This window comes from Mustela putorius, unplaced genomic scaffold (assembly GCF_011764305.1).
Source record: "Mustela putorius furo isolate JIRA1106 unplaced genomic scaffold, ASM1176430v1.1 tig00003898_pilon_pilon_pilon, whole genome shotgun sequence".
Classification (NCBI taxonomy): domain Eukaryota; kingdom Metazoa; phylum Chordata; class Mammalia; order Carnivora; family Mustelidae; genus Mustela; species Mustela putorius.
In genome coordinates this window covers 21,287,960-21,304,110 of record NW_025422047.1, presented here as the reverse complement: position 1 = coordinate 21,304,110, position 16,151 = coordinate 21,287,960, and the positions used below count along the sequence as shown (strand labels likewise).

At 54.0% G+C, this 16,151-nt stretch overlaps 1 protein-coding gene across 1 annotated transcript; it reads left to right on the top strand.

Moving 5' to 3' along the window:
* Positions 1 to 7,131: 7,131 nt before the first annotated feature.
* JPH4 (junctophilin 4) lies at positions 7,132 to 16,116 on the top strand. The gene is made up of 6 exons (XM_004755284.3): positions 7,132 to 8,075; positions 8,620 to 9,169; positions 9,947 to 10,718; positions 13,985 to 14,103; positions 14,421 to 14,953; positions 15,880 to 16,116. Exons 2-6 carry the CDS (start codon positions 8,791 to 8,793, stop codon positions 15,961 to 15,963), a joined length of 1,887 nt encoding a protein of 628 aa, XP_004755341.1. The 5' UTR covers positions 7,132 to 8,075; positions 8,620 to 8,790; the 3' UTR covers positions 15,964 to 16,116.
* The last annotated feature ends 35 nt before the right edge of the window (positions 16,117 to 16,151 follow it).

Sequence of the window (16,151 nt, the reverse complement as noted above, 5' to 3'; positions counted from 1 at the left end):
GAGCCTCTTCGGGGGCCCAGGCCACCTGTGCGGAGACTGCCCAAGCTCAGGCCTAACATCCAGGTCTTGTCTATCACGAAGAGTTACTGGATGGTTGAAAGTCAAGTGACTTCACACCTCTACCCCCACCCCCATCACCACCACCCCACACCCCTGGCCCCAGAGGCCCCAGGCCTTCTGCTCTTCCCACCCTAAGCTGGCCAGACCCCAAACCCAAATGATAGTGGGTTATATGAGCATGTGCAGGCATGTATTCCAGAGGGAGGAGGGTCCAGCCCAGCTGGAGCTACCACAGCTGCTAGACGCTCGTCCCAACCTCTGGTGTGTTGAGCTTCTTTGTCCCCCTCCCACCAATACTCCCTCTTCTTTCTGCAGCAGATTCCCACACTATTGGAGCCTAGCATAAGGAACAATCTCCAGCTTGTCACAGTTTTGCTGCACCCCCGCTCCCCATCTCCCCTCTCCTTGGCTGCCTCCCCCTCACCAGGGTGCCGCCTTGGCTGGGGTAGCTTGAGTTTAGAGTTTTAGGATGAATCCTGAAAACCCAGTTAGCCCAGCTGAGACACGGGAAAGAGGCCAGCAACCCCAGAGGTCATGTGACCTTTGGCTTCTTATTGTTCCTAGGCTTGGCCTAGCACCAAATTGGGGTCTCCAGGGGTGCCTGGGTGGCTCAGTGGGTTAAGCCTCTGCCTTCGGCTCGGGTCATGGTCTCAGGGTCCTTGGATGGAGCCCCACGTTGGGCTCTCTGCTCAGCAGGGAGCCTGCTTCCCTTCCTCTCTCTTCCTGACTGCCTCTCTGCCTATTTGTGATCTCTGTCTGTCAAATAAATAAATAAAATCTTTAAAAACAAAACAAAACAAATTGGGGTCTCTGTCCTCTAAGGCTAAGAGGTGGGAGACGGGGTGGGTGGGGGGTAGCACAACCACCCATAATACAATGTAAGAAATTGCAGAGCTGCCCTAGGCATAGAGTGCCATGTTCTGCTTGGAGGGTGATCCATGCCACAGAGCAGGGATGAGCTGGCCCCTCAGTCCTCACTGAAGGGTGAAATCCACTTCAACTTCTCCGAGTCTCACGTGGTGATCAGCCTCCTATTCCAGACTTGCTGGGAAGCTCTGAATCAAACAACAGATCGGACAGTTAAATGTGCTTTTTTAGATGGAGATGCATTAGGGAGGTGTGGGCACGGGGCTGACCTCTTGGTGCGAAAGCCCTTGTTCTTCCACCTGACACTTGTGTGGGGGCACGTGCTGGTCCCTGTGGTTGCCAAGAGCAGCCTTGCCCAGGAGGACCTGGAGTGTAAACAGCAGGAACTGGGTCCGTGGCTGCCGGGTCTGGGAGGAAGACTCGCAGGAGGGGCAAGGGAGGAAAGGCTGGGGGCCCCTGAAGTCTCCGGGGGCCGGTGGGGGTCGGGACAGATGGATGAACCCGTTTACCTGGAAATGAATTTCACAGGTATGAGAAGCTCCCCTCACTTATTCTTGGCACACAGCATTTTGAACAGTTGTTCCCAGTTCTCTTCAAAGATGTCACTTTTAAGATATTTCTTCGATTTTTCTATTTCCATCGGAGTCCACTAGATGTGAACGCACCTTTAACATTGGGTCTGTTTCCCATTTAATAAAGAAGTTCTGTGAGAAGAAGCAGTTGCAGCTTCAAGAGCTGAAACTCTACTCTGGAAAATAAAATGAGTGAACTACTGAGTCCAGAGTGAGCACCAGAAACCAGGAAGCCTAAAGCCAAATGTCCTATATGCACATAAGTGTGAAAATTGTGGTTCAAACTGGTTGCCTCCTTCCTCTTCATCCGGCTAACAAAAACAATTTGCTTTGTATTTTTTAGATTTTTTTAATTAATTATTTTTATTAACATATAATGTATTATTTGCCCCAGGGGTACAGATCTGTGAATCATTGGGCTTACACAATTCACAGCACTCACCATAGCACATACCCTCCCCAATGTCCATGACTCAACCACCCTATCCCTCCCCGCCAACCCCCAGCAACCCTCAGTTTGGTTTGTGATATTAAGAGTCTCTAATGGTTTGTCTCCCTCCCGACCCCAACTTTCATTTTTTCCTTCCCTACTCCCCAAACCCCCCACCCTGCCTCTCAAATTCCTCATATCAGAGAGATCATAATTGTCTTTCTCTGATTGACTTATTTCACTCAGCATATACACTCTAGTTCCATCCATGTAGTTGCAAATGGCAAGATTTCATTTCTTTTGATGGCTGCTTAGTATTCCATTGTATATATATACCACATCTTCTTTATCTAATTATCTGCTGATGGACACCTAGCCTCTTTCCATAATTTGACTATTGTGGACATTGCTGCTATAAACATTTGGGTGCACATGCTCCTTCGGATCCCTACATTTCTATCTTTAGGGTAAATACCCAGTAGTAATTTGCTTTATCTTAATATACAAATAGAAAGCATTTTTAGGAATACTAACGTGGGATTTAGGAATGCTCACGATTTTTCTTTCATGTCTGCTGTGTTGGGTGATCTGGCCTTGACTCGCAGCCTCTCCAAGCCCCCAGCTTCTCTGGCTACCGTGGGGTTAGCCTCTGAGAATCCCAGGGGCCCTAACCCCACCTCCCAGATGTGCATGCGCAGCAGCTGTCACTTAGAGCAAGCTGTGGGGAAGTAAGATCAGAGCAGCGGCAGAAAGTAACCTGGCAGAAAGTAACCTGACTGGTTTCCTCTACCTCTTGTGCATCTTGCCGCAGCCATCACCCATGGCTCAGAGGTCCGGGTTCCAAGACGACTGACCTGGGACCAGCCTTCCTTCCCCTGATCCTCTGCTCCTTGTGCCAGTCATTTAAAGCACATAAACACGTGTACCTCAGTGTGAGGCAGGATACCTCGGTGTGTAGCCAGATCCAGGGCAGCCCAGCTGACAGCTCAGGTGGCTAGAGTACAGCTCAGCAGCCCTCCCTGATCCCATCCCACCATAGGGAAAATTTGGGCCCGTTCTCTCAGCTCCACTGGATGACACAGAAGGTCCAACCCCTTAGCAACACCCCGGGGGACCATCTCTGTGTCCTACACTACACCACCCACAGAAAGCAAATGGGCTTAGGAGGGATGAGGGGTATCAGAAAATGCTGGACTTGGAGGGGCATGGATCCCCCTTTCAGAATCTCACCAAAAATATTGTCCTCTCCCCAGGGGAAGGGTGGGGAATGGATATCCATGCCCCCCATTGGCCATTTTCTTTGGGTGCCTCAGTCCATGGACCCTGGGTTAAAAATTCCTGCTCCATATGAACTCCGTCCCACAGAAGGTGTGGAGAAAGAAGCAGAACCTAATTCTCAAACACCTTTCTTTCCCTTTGCAGCAAGCCAAACCTAGGAGCAGAGAAAGGCGGGAGTGATCAGGCAGGGGACAGCCATCCAGAAGATTCTGGAATCATGACCTGAGCAGCAGAGGGGAGCTGTGTGTGCAGCCAGCAGTGGCCAGACAGAGGAAATGCAGGGTCTGGCTGCTGTCCATTCTTACTTACCCTGGCTCCCACCTTCAGGATCTCTGGCCCCATGCTGACCCCTGGTGGCTGCCCACGGGATGAGGCGGGCACTCGTCCCAAGTTCCACCCTGCCTGGTCCCTGCATAGCAGGGAAAAGGAATCTCCCACACTACAGGTCCTGACTAGGGTCCCCAGAAAGTACCGGCATGTTTCCTAGGGGTCCTTCAAGAGGGTTTACTCCACTGCAGTCCCCAGGTGCCTTCTCAGTGTAAGTCCAGCAACCAAACAAATGTATATAAAGAAAGCACCTGGGGGGAGGGGGTTTGGGAGAAGGGGGTGGGATTATGGACATTGGGGAGGGTATGTGCTTTGGTGAGTGCTGTGAAGTGTGTAAACCTGGTGATTCACAGACCTGTACCCCTGGGGATAAAAATATATGTTTATAAAAAATAAAAAATTAAAAAAAAAGAAAAAGAAAAAGAAAGCACCATCACCTGTCAATTTGGCAAAAGGGGTGTGTGTGTGTGTGTTATAACTAGAGGTCAACACAGCTCAGGGTGCAAAAGACCAGCACTCTCATGCACAACGGGTGAGTGTACAAATTTGCACAACCCTTCTGCAAGTGATTTGAGCAAAAGAAATCCAAAATCTTACAAAGTGTTTCTACCCTCTGTCTCAATAGTTCTACTGTTAGGATCCCAACTTCAAAAAATCAATACTCAAATAACATGATACCCAGAATTGAAATTAAATGGGAAAGGAAAAGACAAGATGAGCCAAGCATGATCATCTCTGAGGCTTGGTGATGGGTACATTGGACTTCTTTATTCTATTTTTTGGTTGTTTTTGTTGTTGTTGTTCTTTCTGTTTTGTTTTGGTCTACTTTGGTGTATGTTTGAAATTTGCAATGATAAAACATTTTCAAAAAAAAGCATCAGAGATGCAAAGATTTGTATAAAAGATGTTAATTTTCAGTAGCAAAAAACTGTGCAAACAGCATAAAAGTGCTGTGCCGGAATGGCTCAACAGATCATAATGTGCCCAAACAGTGGAATATTATGCAGCCATTAAAAATTTCAGGCTGGGGGCGCCTGAGTGGATCAGTTTGTTAAGCAACTGCCTTCACTCAGGTCCTGGAGTCTGGGTATCAAGTCCCGCATCGGGCTCCCAGCCCCACGCAGAGACTGCTTCTCCTTCTGACCTTCTCCCCTCTCGTGCTCTCTCTCATTGTCTCTCTCTCAAACAAAATCTTGAAAAAAAAAAAAAAAAGTCTGGGCTGTTTCAGTGTCATGGAAAAATGCCTACAGTCTTATGCAAAGCAAGTTAGTAGGATATAAAATTGCATATGCTGTATTTAACTAATTATGTGAAATAAACCATGCATAGAAGGAAAACTATATGAAAATATTCTAACATGCTACTTGTACAGTGAGACTAGGGGTGATTTCTATTCTTGATATTGTCCTTTATTTTCTTAGTTCAACAATAAGCATGTTTTATAACTAGGCCCCCAAATTGCCTTTGTTGAAGTGTACCAAAGTGGGAGTCTGAGCTATATTCAACTCTAAGGACTCCCATATATTAGCTGTGCAACGTTGAGCAAATTAACATCTGGGTCCCAGATTCCTCACCTATAAAACTGGCATAATGCCAGCTTATTATTCAAGCCTCCACTTACCGGGTATTTACCATGTGTTGGGTACTATGCCCAGAGGGTCTTCCCCTCTATATAATCCTGAACACTATTCATACATAATTATTTCAATCCTCACAGTAAGCTCTGGAGTCTTCCCCTCTTAGAACTGTGCATACTGCAGCTCAGGAAAGTTAGAGAATGTGCTCAGATTTACCCAGTTCAGAAGTAGTACAGTCGGGATGGAGAGAGGTCTGTCCATCTGTGAAAGCCCAGATCTCGGCCTCCAGCCTTGGCTGCTAATGGTTACGGGTTTGTGGGAGGACTGAATGCAGTGATGTGGGCCACGTGCCTCACACAGCGCCTGGCTCGGAGAGCAGAGCAGCTCCACTCCTGCCGGTTCCCTTTTCTAGGACCCCAGCATAATGACAAATTGTGACAAAAACCAGTGCAGTCTCCAAAAGTATCTTTGCCTTAAAAGAAGGGATTATAGGACCTGTAGGGACAGAAACAGATTGGGGCTGGAGGGCGGCCTCACCCAGGGAGGTGGCTGGAACCGTGTGCCCAAGTTCCAGGGTACTCTTGTCAGTGACTTCTTCAGCCCTACCTGTTGGTGTGCAGCCTAGAATTCAGTACAGAGTCGCTCTACCAACAAGGCATCGCTCCCTGTCTTCCATTACCTCTCCCACCCTGTCTTCCCAAAGAACAGGGCACAGGTCTCACCAGACCTAAAGGTTGCTTTTCCTTTCTTGTCTCTCTTTCTTGGAGAAAAAGAAGGTCTGAATAGCTAAGGATAAGCAATGAGATGGAGATTGGCCTGCTCCAGAATCCCTTCTGGATTCATCATACATGCCTCTTTCCCTAGGGAGTCAGCCCAAGTTTGTTTCCATCCCTTCTCCCTACTTCTACCCCTTCGAACCAGAACTGGAACTCCCGAATCTGAGGGAGGTTCCTAAGTATGTGGAATTCTGGGAGAAATTACAGAGCCCAGAGGTCTCAAGTCTAGTGTTCTGGGGGTGCCTGGGTGGCTCAGGTGGTTGGGCATCTGCCTTTGGCTCAGGTCATGATTCCAGGGTCCTGGGATGGAACCCCTGCTCAGTGGAAAGTCTGCTTCTCCCTCTGGCCTTGTTCTGCTCTCTTGTTCATTCTCTCTCAAATAAATAAAATCTTAAAAAAAAAAAAAATTCTGGTGTCCTAGCTTTGCCACCTCTGCTGTGTGACTCTAGTGACTTTCCCTTCTGGGCCTCAGTTCTTTTTGTAAAATGGAGTGGATCAGACTGCACAAAAATGAAAGCAATTAAGTACATCTATTTACCCCATTGTATGTAACTAAACAGGGTCTTCCCTCCTAAATGCTTAGGAGTAGGATAGATGCATCATCTCAGCAAGTAAGCTGAGGGGCAGGGAAGACAGTATGTGCCTACTTCTGTCTTTAAACAACAAAGCCCAGGGTGTGCTGCCCCTCTCATGAGTAGTTGGAGGGTGGTAGGCTAAAGGGGGCTTTGCCACAATAAGGGTCTGCCCCAACATGTCTACGTGTCTTAGCCTCTAGGTTTGCAAAAGGCTCCAAAGTCCCAGAGTCTTCATGGCACTACCAAGCATGACCCCCTATTCTCCATTCAGAAACAATAAACCCCTCATGCCACCCCTTCCCCTTCAGAGGGACAAGCTAGGGAGAAATAGTTGGTGGGGGTTCTAGATAAGCATTAGTGGGGCCAGGCTTCCTGCAGGGCCCCATTTCGAGGTTCCTCAGAAAGCGCAAGTAAGGGAGGCTTCTGATCTCCCTGCAGTGGTTACTTAGGGAGGACAGTGGACTTGGTGGACAGGTGCCCAAAGGCTTCCTGGCTTCAGTCCAAGCAGCTGGCAGGTTCATCCTTCTCCCTGGAGCCCCACGAACACCACTTCCGGCCGTCCTGCCTCTGTTTGGGCTCTTCCTGCCTGGATTTCTATGCCCATGCCAGCCCTTCCCTATGCAGTGCTTTCTCCCTCCCTTACAACCCTTATTCACTCCCACTCTATCTACTTCTTTCCCCCTCCCCTCCTCCCCTGCTTCTCTCCTCCTTGCCAACCCTCAGAAGCCCCAGAATGGGTCTCCCCCCTCCCTCCTTCTCCAGCGGCATCTCCCCCTCCTTAGCTCTCACCCCTGCACCTCTTTCTTTGTATTCCTCTCGCCCTTTCCTGGCCTCGCCTGCATCTCTCCTCCCCCGCCTGGCTTCGGCCTCCCCCAGCCTCCCCATCTTCAGCTCAGTCTCCTCCCTCTCGCTCTGTTCCCCTCCCCTCTCCCCCCCACCCTCGGTCTCACCCCACTCCCTGCCGGCATACCAGGATTTCTTTCCACCCTGGGGGTCTCTGTGCTTCTCATTCTCCCCTTTACCTGCCTCCTCCCTCACCTCAGATTTAGCCGGCACCCATCTTTTCCAGCCTGGGAACCCTCCCCCCCAACTGCTAACATCGCCACTGTATCTTCTTCCTCTCCTCCTCTCCCCACCCTCTCCTCTTCTCTCTTCTCCCTGCCCCTTTAAATCTTCCTGGCCCAGCCTCCCCCGTGATGCTGGGATGGAGCAAACATTGATTTGTGCTGGGATGGAATCGGAATTTTGATTTTTTTTTTCCTCTCCCAACCATAAGAAGGAAAAAAATAATAAAACACCCCCTTTTCATAGCCCCCTCTCCTTTCCCATCCAGTTCCCAGCTCCTCATCCCTATCTCCATCCAAGGCAGATTTTTTTCCCCTCCACTATTCTCATTCCCCCCCCACCCCTGCCACTACCTCGCCCCCCACCCCCACCGCCTGCTCCTCCAGCTGGGGAGAGAGGGGACTCGCGGCTCTCCCACCTTCGCTCCCTGGGTAGGAGCAGTCTCTCCGGAAGGGGAGGGGGCTTTGGCTTGTCGGGACGAGGTGGGAGTGGAGGTACCCGGCCATGGATGCTGTGCCTGGGAGGCAGCCTGAGCCCCAGCCCACATGGTGAGTAACCTGCCCCCTCCCTTCCGCCTGTCTGCCCATCCCCACCCTCGCCTTTTTCCTGCAGAGCCTCCTCCATCCCTATCCTTTCCCCCACCAAACCCACTGCCCACCTTGCTCCGATCCCCCCCTTACATTTTCAACCCCCACCCCCTTGCCCGGGAAGCCAAAGAACAGGGCAGACAGGTTCTGACAGCAGCCAGAGGAACGGTGGCCTACGACTCTGCCCAGCCCCCTCTCGGGACCACCCCCACCCCGTGCTCTCCCACCCCGCGCCAGCAACTGCCATCCACACTCGACACTTTGGGGTTCTATGCTGGAGAAGCGGGACTACCGCTTGGGGTTGGGGACCCAAGTCCTGGGAGGGGCCCTCTACAAAGACGGAGGGGTGGGGGAGCCCCCGTGCCTACAAAGCTTAGGAGCTGCTGGAAGACGCTGCTGAAGGGTGGGGGGTTGGGGGGCGGTGCTGCCCCAGAGCCACTGGGCCAGGGAGCGGCGGGCAAAGAGGAGGGGCATCGCTCGCCACTTCCCCCCTCTTTCTCCGCAGCCACTCAGGATGAGGGTCCGGCCCTGCCAGCCCGCGCTGGGGCCCCCCCGCCCGGCCCCGGTCTAACTGCCCCCGCCCCCAGGCCTCGCCCGGCTTGCAGGCCCCCAGCCGGCTCTCCAGCCCCAGGATGCGCTGAGCCGCCGGGGGGCTGAGGCCGCGCCAACTACATGCATGTCCCCCGGGGGCAAGTTCGACTTTGACGACGGGGGCTGCTACGTGGGGGGCTGGGAGGCGGGGCGGGCACATGGCTACGGCGTGTGCACGGGGCCCGGCGCCCAGGGCGAGTACAGCGGCTGCTGGGCGCACGGCTTCGAGTCACTGGGCGTCTTCACGGGGCCCGGCGGACACAGCTACCAGGGCCACTGGCAGCAGGGCAAGCGCGAAGGGCTGGGCGTGGAGCGCAAGAGCCGCTGGACGTACCGCGGCGAGTGGCTGGGCGGGCTGAAGGGGCGCAGCGGCGTGTGGGAGAGCGTGTCGGGCCTGCGCTACGCCGGGCTCTGGAAGGACGGCTTCCAGGACGGCTACGGCACCGAGACCTACTCCGACGGAGGTGCGGGGCCCGGCCCACTACTGTCTGTCTGCCTGCTCGTCCGCGTGCGCCTCCCCGTCCGCCTGTCCCGCGTCCGCCTTCCCCACCATCTGCCCCCTGCCCCGCTGTTCGTACGCCTTCCCCCACCCATATGCGCCCCCTGCGCCCATCTTGCCGCCCTCTTCTCCCATCGCACACGCCTTCCTCCGCGGTCTAGCCCCTGCCCGCTTCTCCCTCTCCCCGGTCTGCGGTCGGCCTGCCCTCATCCCCTCCCTGTCTGCCTGTGCCCTTACAACCTCCGTCTACCTGACGCTCACCACCACCCCCCATCTACTTGTCCGTTCCACTCCTCTCTGTCTGCCCCACACCACCCCTCACCCCCACCCGCCTGTCCCTAACACCTTTGCTCTGCTGTCCCCTCACATTTCCTCAGTCAGCTTGCCCCTCATCGCCCTGATTGTCACATGACTATCTTAAACACCCCGTCAGCCTGTCCCTCACACCCTCTGGACTATCTGTCCTTTACACACCCCAGCCTGCCTGTCCCTCCCCCTTCCCCTTGTCTACCTGCACGCCCCAAACCCACAGATCTCCGGCTATCTGTCGGCCTTCACTCCGCCCTTCCACACCTTCTGACCCAACCTGGCCCGTCTCCCGGCTCCTAGTGCTCTTCCTCAACCTCCACGCTAACTGCCCCACCTCTCCCTCCCGACACGTAGGCCTCCAGGGGTGCTTGGGGCCGAGGGTGCAGGAAGCAGCGGGTCCTGACCCTTTCTCCCCGTCCTACCCCGCCCGCAGGCACCTACCAGGGCCAGTGGCAGGCCGGGAAGCGCCACGGCTACGGGGTGCGCCAGAGTGTGCCCTACCATCAGGCGGCGCTGCTGCGCTCTCCCCGCCGCACCTCCCTGGACTCTGGCCACAGCGACCCCCCGACACCGCCCCCGCCCCTGCCCCTGCCGGGCGACGAGGGAGGCAGCCCGGCCTCGGGCTCCCGGGGAGGCTTCGTGCTGGCCGGGCCGGGGGACGCTGACGGCGCGTCCTCCCGAAAGCGCACCCCCGCGGCCGGCGGGTTCTTCCGCCGCTCGCTGCTGCTCAGCGGGCTCCGGGCGGGCGGGCGCCGCAGCTCCTTGGGCAGCAAGCGGGGCTCCCTGCGCAGCGAGGTGAGCAGCGAGGTGGGCAGCACAGGACCCCCGGGCTCCGAGGCCAGCGGGCCCCCGGCCCCAGTCCCGCCCGCCCTCATCGAGGGCTCTGCCACCGAAGTGTATGCGGGCGAATGGCGCGCCGACCGGCGCAGCGGCTTCGGCGTGAGCCAGCGCTCCAATGGGCTGCGCTATGAGGGCGAGTGGCTGGGCAACCGGCGGCACGGCTACGGACGCACCACCCGCCCGGACGGCTCCCGCGAGGAGGGCAAGTACAAGCGCAACCGGCTGGTGCACGGGGGGCGTGTGCGCAGCCTCCTGCCTCTGGCCCTTCGCCGGGGCAAAGTCAAGGAGAAGGTGGACAGGGCTGTCGAAGGCGCCCGTCGAGCCGTGAGTGCTGCCCGCCAGCGCCAGGAGATCGCCGCTGCCAGGTGGGCATCCGCTGCAGAGGCCAAAGCTGGGCTAAGTGGAGAAGGTACCCTGGGGACAGCTGGGGGGGGGGGGCGCAGGTAGTGCCTACAGGAGGACCACGACCAAAAGCCTGGGGCCTGGTAGAGGAGAGCAGACCCGAGGCCGAGCAGTTGTAGCCCTGGGTATTTGGAGTGTTTATATCTGAGGCTACAGGTGGATGTGGGTGTAACTGTGGGTGTCTGGGTATTTGAGGGAAGCCGTGTTAGACTATAAGTGTGTCTTAGTGTCTTTTGTGGGGATGTGTGTCATTGTTGTGTGTGGGAGTAGCAAGGAGCGATGGCTTGTACAGGCTCAGAAACCTGTCCCCAGTATTCCTCTTGCAGCTGGGAGCAGCAACCCTGGGCAGAGAGACAGGGAATGTGCATTCCTAGCCACCTCCCTGCCTGCCCATGGACTGATGTTATCTCAACCTCCGGCCTTGGGTAGATTTAATTTGTACAGCTGACCTATCCACCTGAGAGGAGAGCCTCTCAGCTTTGCCTCCTCTGCCTCCCTTTACCCAACTAACTGATAAAGGTTTGAGGGGAGGAGGCTCACCAGTAAATGAAATTTTCTCTCTGTAAATCAGATTACATATCCATGCATTATCTTATTATCTAAAGCAGCACTGTGCAGTAGGAATATAATAGAAGCCGAATATGTAATTTTTAATCTAGTAGCCATGTGAAAAAATAAAAAGATAAATGATTTTAATTATTACATTTTTTTAAACTAAGCTCTAGGCCCAACATGGGGCTGGAACTCAAGCAACCCTGGGATCAAGAGTCCCACATTTCGCTGAGTGAGCCAGCCAGGTGCCCCATAAATAGTAATATCTTTATTTAAACCAAGTATATATCCAAAACTTGTATATCCAAAATTTGATCTTTTTAACCTATAATCAACATAAAATTACTAATGAGAGACTTTACATTCCCCTCTTTTTTCTAAGTCTTTGAAATCTAGTATACTTCATATTTATAGCGCATCATTTCAGATCAGACTAGCCACATTTTAAGTGCTGGATTAGATAGCTCAAATCTAAAAGCCAAAAACCCATCTGTAATGAGGTTCTCAGACCTCTGATTTATACAATTCATACGTGTGAATTTTTGTATGTTGCATTTTCTTTAAAAAGGAGGGTTCAGTAGAAGCATTTTGTTTAAATTTGGAACTGTTTCACAGGATCAGAGGCCAAGATACATCCAAATATGCTTCAGGGAGTTTGTATAAGGGCTGACCAAGGTGTCTCCGTGTAGGAATGTGTCATACCCAAAGTAGATGCCTGAGCCAGAGGTGTCTATCTGTAACTATATCTTGGTGTCTAGGTGGTTAGTGTCATACCCAAAGTAGATGCCTGAGCCAGAGGTGTCTATCTGTAGCTACATCTTGGTGTCTAGGTGGTTAGAGTCTGGGCCTTAAGCCAGGGAAGAGGGAGGGCAGGGCACCAGGGAGCACTTTAGTCTAGATGAGGAACAGGCAGGGGCAGGAAAAACTGATCTCAGTAGCTGAAAGATCAGTCAGTGGGAGGAGGCAGGTTGGTCTCCCCAGCAACAGGCCTAGCAAACCTGATTGGTTGCCAGCTGCCATGGAAACAGCAGAGCCTCAGCAGCAGGTGCCCCTGCCAGGTAGCCTGAACCTGGCCTGATGACTGGGTCTTCTGACTAGGACTTGCTCATCTACACCCTCCAAACCCCAAAACACAGCCGCTTGTCAGTGTTGCAGTTTTTGGCTGCCGACAGAACTCCATGGAACCCAAGATTTGATCGTCATCCTCCGCCCTAAACCCTGAGACCAGTTTAGTTTCAGGGCAAGGCTAGTCATATACAGTCTGGCAGCGCAAAGGGAGAAGAACAGGGTTATCTGAGGTTCCTGCAAACAGGCTCTAAAAGCCCTTCACCGAGCAGGTTTGAGGTGGCTGACCATATCTCCCAAGGTACATAAAGAGGGGGTAGGCTTGGGACGCCTGGGTGGCTCAGTTGGTTGGGCAGCTGCCTTCGGCTCAGGTCATGATCCCAGCACCCTGGGATCGAGTCCCACATCGGGCTCCTTGCTCAGCAGGGAGCCTGCTTCTCCCTCTGCCTCTGTCTGCCTGTGCTCACTCGCTCTCTCTCTCTCTATCTCTGACAAGTAAATAAATAAAATCTGAAAAAAAAAAAAAAAAAAAAAAAAGGGGGTAGGCTTAAGACTACAGTAAACACCACCACCCTTCTGGTACCTCCCCCGGTACCCAGACTGCCTTCCTAAGCCAGATAAAACAAGCCTGGGGCCAGGAGTGGGGTCTTGATCCATTTAAGCCCAAGTGTAACTGATTACCTTTACCTCTGCCTCTTTGTGCGTCACCTTCAGTCAGTATGACAGAACTCATTGAATGACCATGGGACGTCTACGATTAACAGCAGAGGGTGAAACAGAAGGGAAACTGAGGAAACAGCTGACATTAGAGGGAGAACTGGGAAACCACTGTGGGGAAAGGACGGAGAATGCTTCAAGGCTGCCTGTACCCAGGGAGCAGGGCACAATGGGAGGGACATGTGGAAGGGAAGGAAGCTAAGATTTTCCTTGGAAGAAATAACCACAATGGTGAGAAACTCAAAGTGCCTTGGATAGGGAGTAGAAAGAGCAGAAAGGCGGGACTCAGGCTTACCCCAAATCCAGAGCTCAGAAAGGATGCGATGGTCCAGGGAGGCAGGGGCAGTGACCTAGGGGTGAGAACAGTGTGACAACAGAAGAGGCTAAAGGAAAACAGCCTGTTAATCTGTCATGTCAGGAGCAGGGAAGGGGGTTAGCAGTGATGATGGGGAAGGAGGCAAAGCTCCAGGCACAGGGAGCCAGTGGCCCAGAACAGGGGGGGCAGGGAGGGGGAAGCTGCTGGGAAGACCCAAGCAGGTGCAACTATAGAGAGGTGTGCTAAGAGCGTGAGGTCTCATCTGTCTCTGGGAAGGAGTAGAGGGCAGCCGGTGGCTGCGGCTGGAGGAAGGGAAGTGTTACTACAGGACATGATAGTGGCAGGTGTGAGAGGAGCAGGGAAGTGTGATGAGAGCAGGCACAGCCCAGATCTATGGGTGGAAAGCAGAGGCCTGCTGCCCTGCCAGGCCAGGGAGGGGAGCAGCAGGCAGTGTGTGAGCAAGACTAAGTACTCCAGAGGTGAGCTCCCATCCAGAGGACATGATGTGGTGGGGGCGTGGACCAGGGGGCTGGAGCATCTGAGCAGGTCTGCTAAGTTCCTGTCCCTGGACCCTGGCAGGGCGGCAGATGCCCTTCTAAAGGCAGTGGCAGCCAGCAGTGTCGCCGAGAAGGCTGTGGAGGCAGCTCGAATGGCCAAACTGATAGCCCAGGACCTGCAACCTATGTTAGAGGCCCCAGGTGAGGTGTGGGTGACCTGGGGAGCTGGAGGGGCTCAGGGGCAGGGAAAGGGGAGGAAGTCCCTGCAGAGGACTGGGGATGGAAAAATCCAAGGTATGAGGATCCAAGGGGATGAGGGTGGGGGGCCAGACCCAGTTGTTTGGGGTAGTGGCACTGGGAATTTATAAAATAGGGTAATGAAGACTCGAGATCTGGGGCCTGGAGTCTGGCTATGAGAGCCTGTAAGCCTGGGAGGTGCCCAGGCAGCGGACTAAAGCTCTAGCTTTTGCTGCCCAAGACCATTAGGCCCCTCTGATTCTTAGCTATCCCTGCCGCAGGCCGCAGACCCAGGCAGGACTCAGAAGGCTCCGACACAGAACCCTTGGATGAGGACAGCCCTGGGGTATACGAAAATGGACTGACACCCTCAGAGGGCTCCCCTGAACTGCCCAGCAGTCCTGCCTCCTCCCGCCAACCCTGGCGACCCCCTGCACGCCGGAGCCCACTGCCTCCTGGAGGGGACCGGGGTCCCTTCTCCAGCCCCAAAGCTTGGCCTGAGGAGTGGGGGGGCCCCGGTGAACAGTCAGAGGAACTAGCTGGCTATGAGGCCGAGGACGAGGCTGGGATGCAGAGGCCCGGGCCCAGAGACGGTTCCCCACTTCTTGGAGGCTGCAGCGACAGCTCCGGAAGTCTTCGAGAGGAGGAAGGGGAAGATGAAGAGCCCTTGCCCCAGCTGAGAGCCCCAGGGGGCTCGGAGCCTGAGCCCATGGCCATGCCAGTCCTGAGGGACCCAGCCTCGAGGGGTCCCGAGGCCGGGTGCCTGATGGAAGAGCTTGAGGAGCCTGCTGCAACCGAGAGGCCCGCCCAGCCGGTGAGCTGCCCTCCGTTCCCACTTTGTGGCCCCTTTTCTCCTCAATGCCTTGCCTCTTATCATTTCCAGACCTCTCTGATCCCTTCAGGGGCTCTAATTTGGACTCAGCTTCCTTTCTTCCTGCACACTCTTGGACCATATCCCACCAAAAAAAAAAAAAAAAAAAAAAACTAGGGAACTTGTGAGCTGCAAGCAATCTTGGAGACCTTCATCTCCAGCTCCCTCATTTGACAGATGAGGGAACTGAGGCCCAGAGCACTTAAAGTAATTTGCCCAAGGTTACCAATAAGGAACGGGAGAGCCAAAACATCTTTCACTGTTCTCCTTCCATATAATTTCCAGCTCTTGGTTTCCTACTCCACCCCCACCCCCACCTCCACACTTTGTCTCTTTGGTGCCCAGAAATAAAAAAGGAAAAGCTTGTTCCCTCCCTACCCTGACTCTCCCTCCCTCTGCTGGGAAGAAGGGAAATGGGAAAGGAGGCAGAAAACTGGGAGGGGTGGAGTTTTCCCAGAACCCTGTACTCTGATTGGACTCCAGGCCTTCTCCTGTTTCCTAGCAACCACATCCTCACCCCTTCATCCCTCTCTGCTTTACTGCAGTACCGACTGCTGCTGCCAACGTCTGCTACTAAGGCCAGGCACCTTCTGCCTGGGCCACGTGACATGCTAGTGGGAGGGGAGTGGAGGGAGGGGGAGAAAGGGCTGTTCCTGACTTGAGGGAGCCAGAGGGAAGGAGGGGCCCTGCCTGGGAGAAGAGAGATGTTTTTACAATCCGAAAAAGGTTGGAGATGCCCCTGCTCTGACCTCTGAGGAGAGGTGCCTGGGACCCTTCAGCTTTGCCATCTCTGCCAGGGCAGGAAGGTGGGACCTGTCGCTGGATATGGTCCTCAGGGACTGAGACTGTCTTTCCCCCCGTCTCTCTAGGGAGCTGCCAACCCCCTGGTGGTGGGAGCCGTGGCCCTCCTGGACCTCAGCCTGGCGTTCCTGTTCTCCCAGCTCCTCACCTGAGGCTCCTGCCCAGCCTAGTTCTGGCTTCGGTTGCTGCCTCTTCACTTCTTTGACCTGCCTTTTTCTCTTTTCCTCCTGGTTGTTTTTATCTCCTATCTTTATTTCTCTTCTTCCTTCCCTTTCTTTTCTCTCCCCCTTTGGTTTGTCTTTGGCTTTTTCTTTCCAGCTTTCCTTTCCGATTCTCTCAT